Here is a 221-nt window from a genome sequence, read left to right on the forward strand (position 1 = left end):
TGGGGGGCAACAACTGGCACTGCAACTGCTCCCTGAAGGGCTTGCGGGACTTCTCCCTGCAGCACCCCGTGGTGGTCCCACGCTTCGTGCAGTCTGTGGCCGAGGGGGACGATGCCCACGTCCCCATCTACACCTACAACAACCTCACCTGCCTCCACCCCCCTGCTGTGGCTGGCCTGGACCTCCGCGACATCACCGAGGACAGCTTTGCTCACTGCTGA

The 221-nt window shown here is 64.3% G+C and overlaps 1 protein-coding gene across 1 annotated transcript in view; it reads left to right on the forward strand.

Moving 5' to 3' along the window:
* Positions 1 to 221, forward strand: part of LOC104169213 (insulin-like growth factor-binding protein complex acid labile subunit) — a 2,571-nt gene extending 2,350 nt beyond the window's left edge. The window contains 1 exon segment of the mRNA XM_009710061.1: positions 1 to 221. Coding sequence (XP_009708363.1) covers positions 1 to 221 — 221 coding nt within the window.

The sequence above is a fragment of the Cariama cristata genome, unplaced genomic scaffold (assembly GCF_000690535.1).
Source record: "Cariama cristata isolate BGI_N322 unplaced genomic scaffold, ASM69053v1 scaffold25580, whole genome shotgun sequence".
Classification (NCBI taxonomy): Eukaryota; Metazoa; Chordata; class Aves; order Cariamiformes; family Cariamidae; genus Cariama; species Cariama cristata.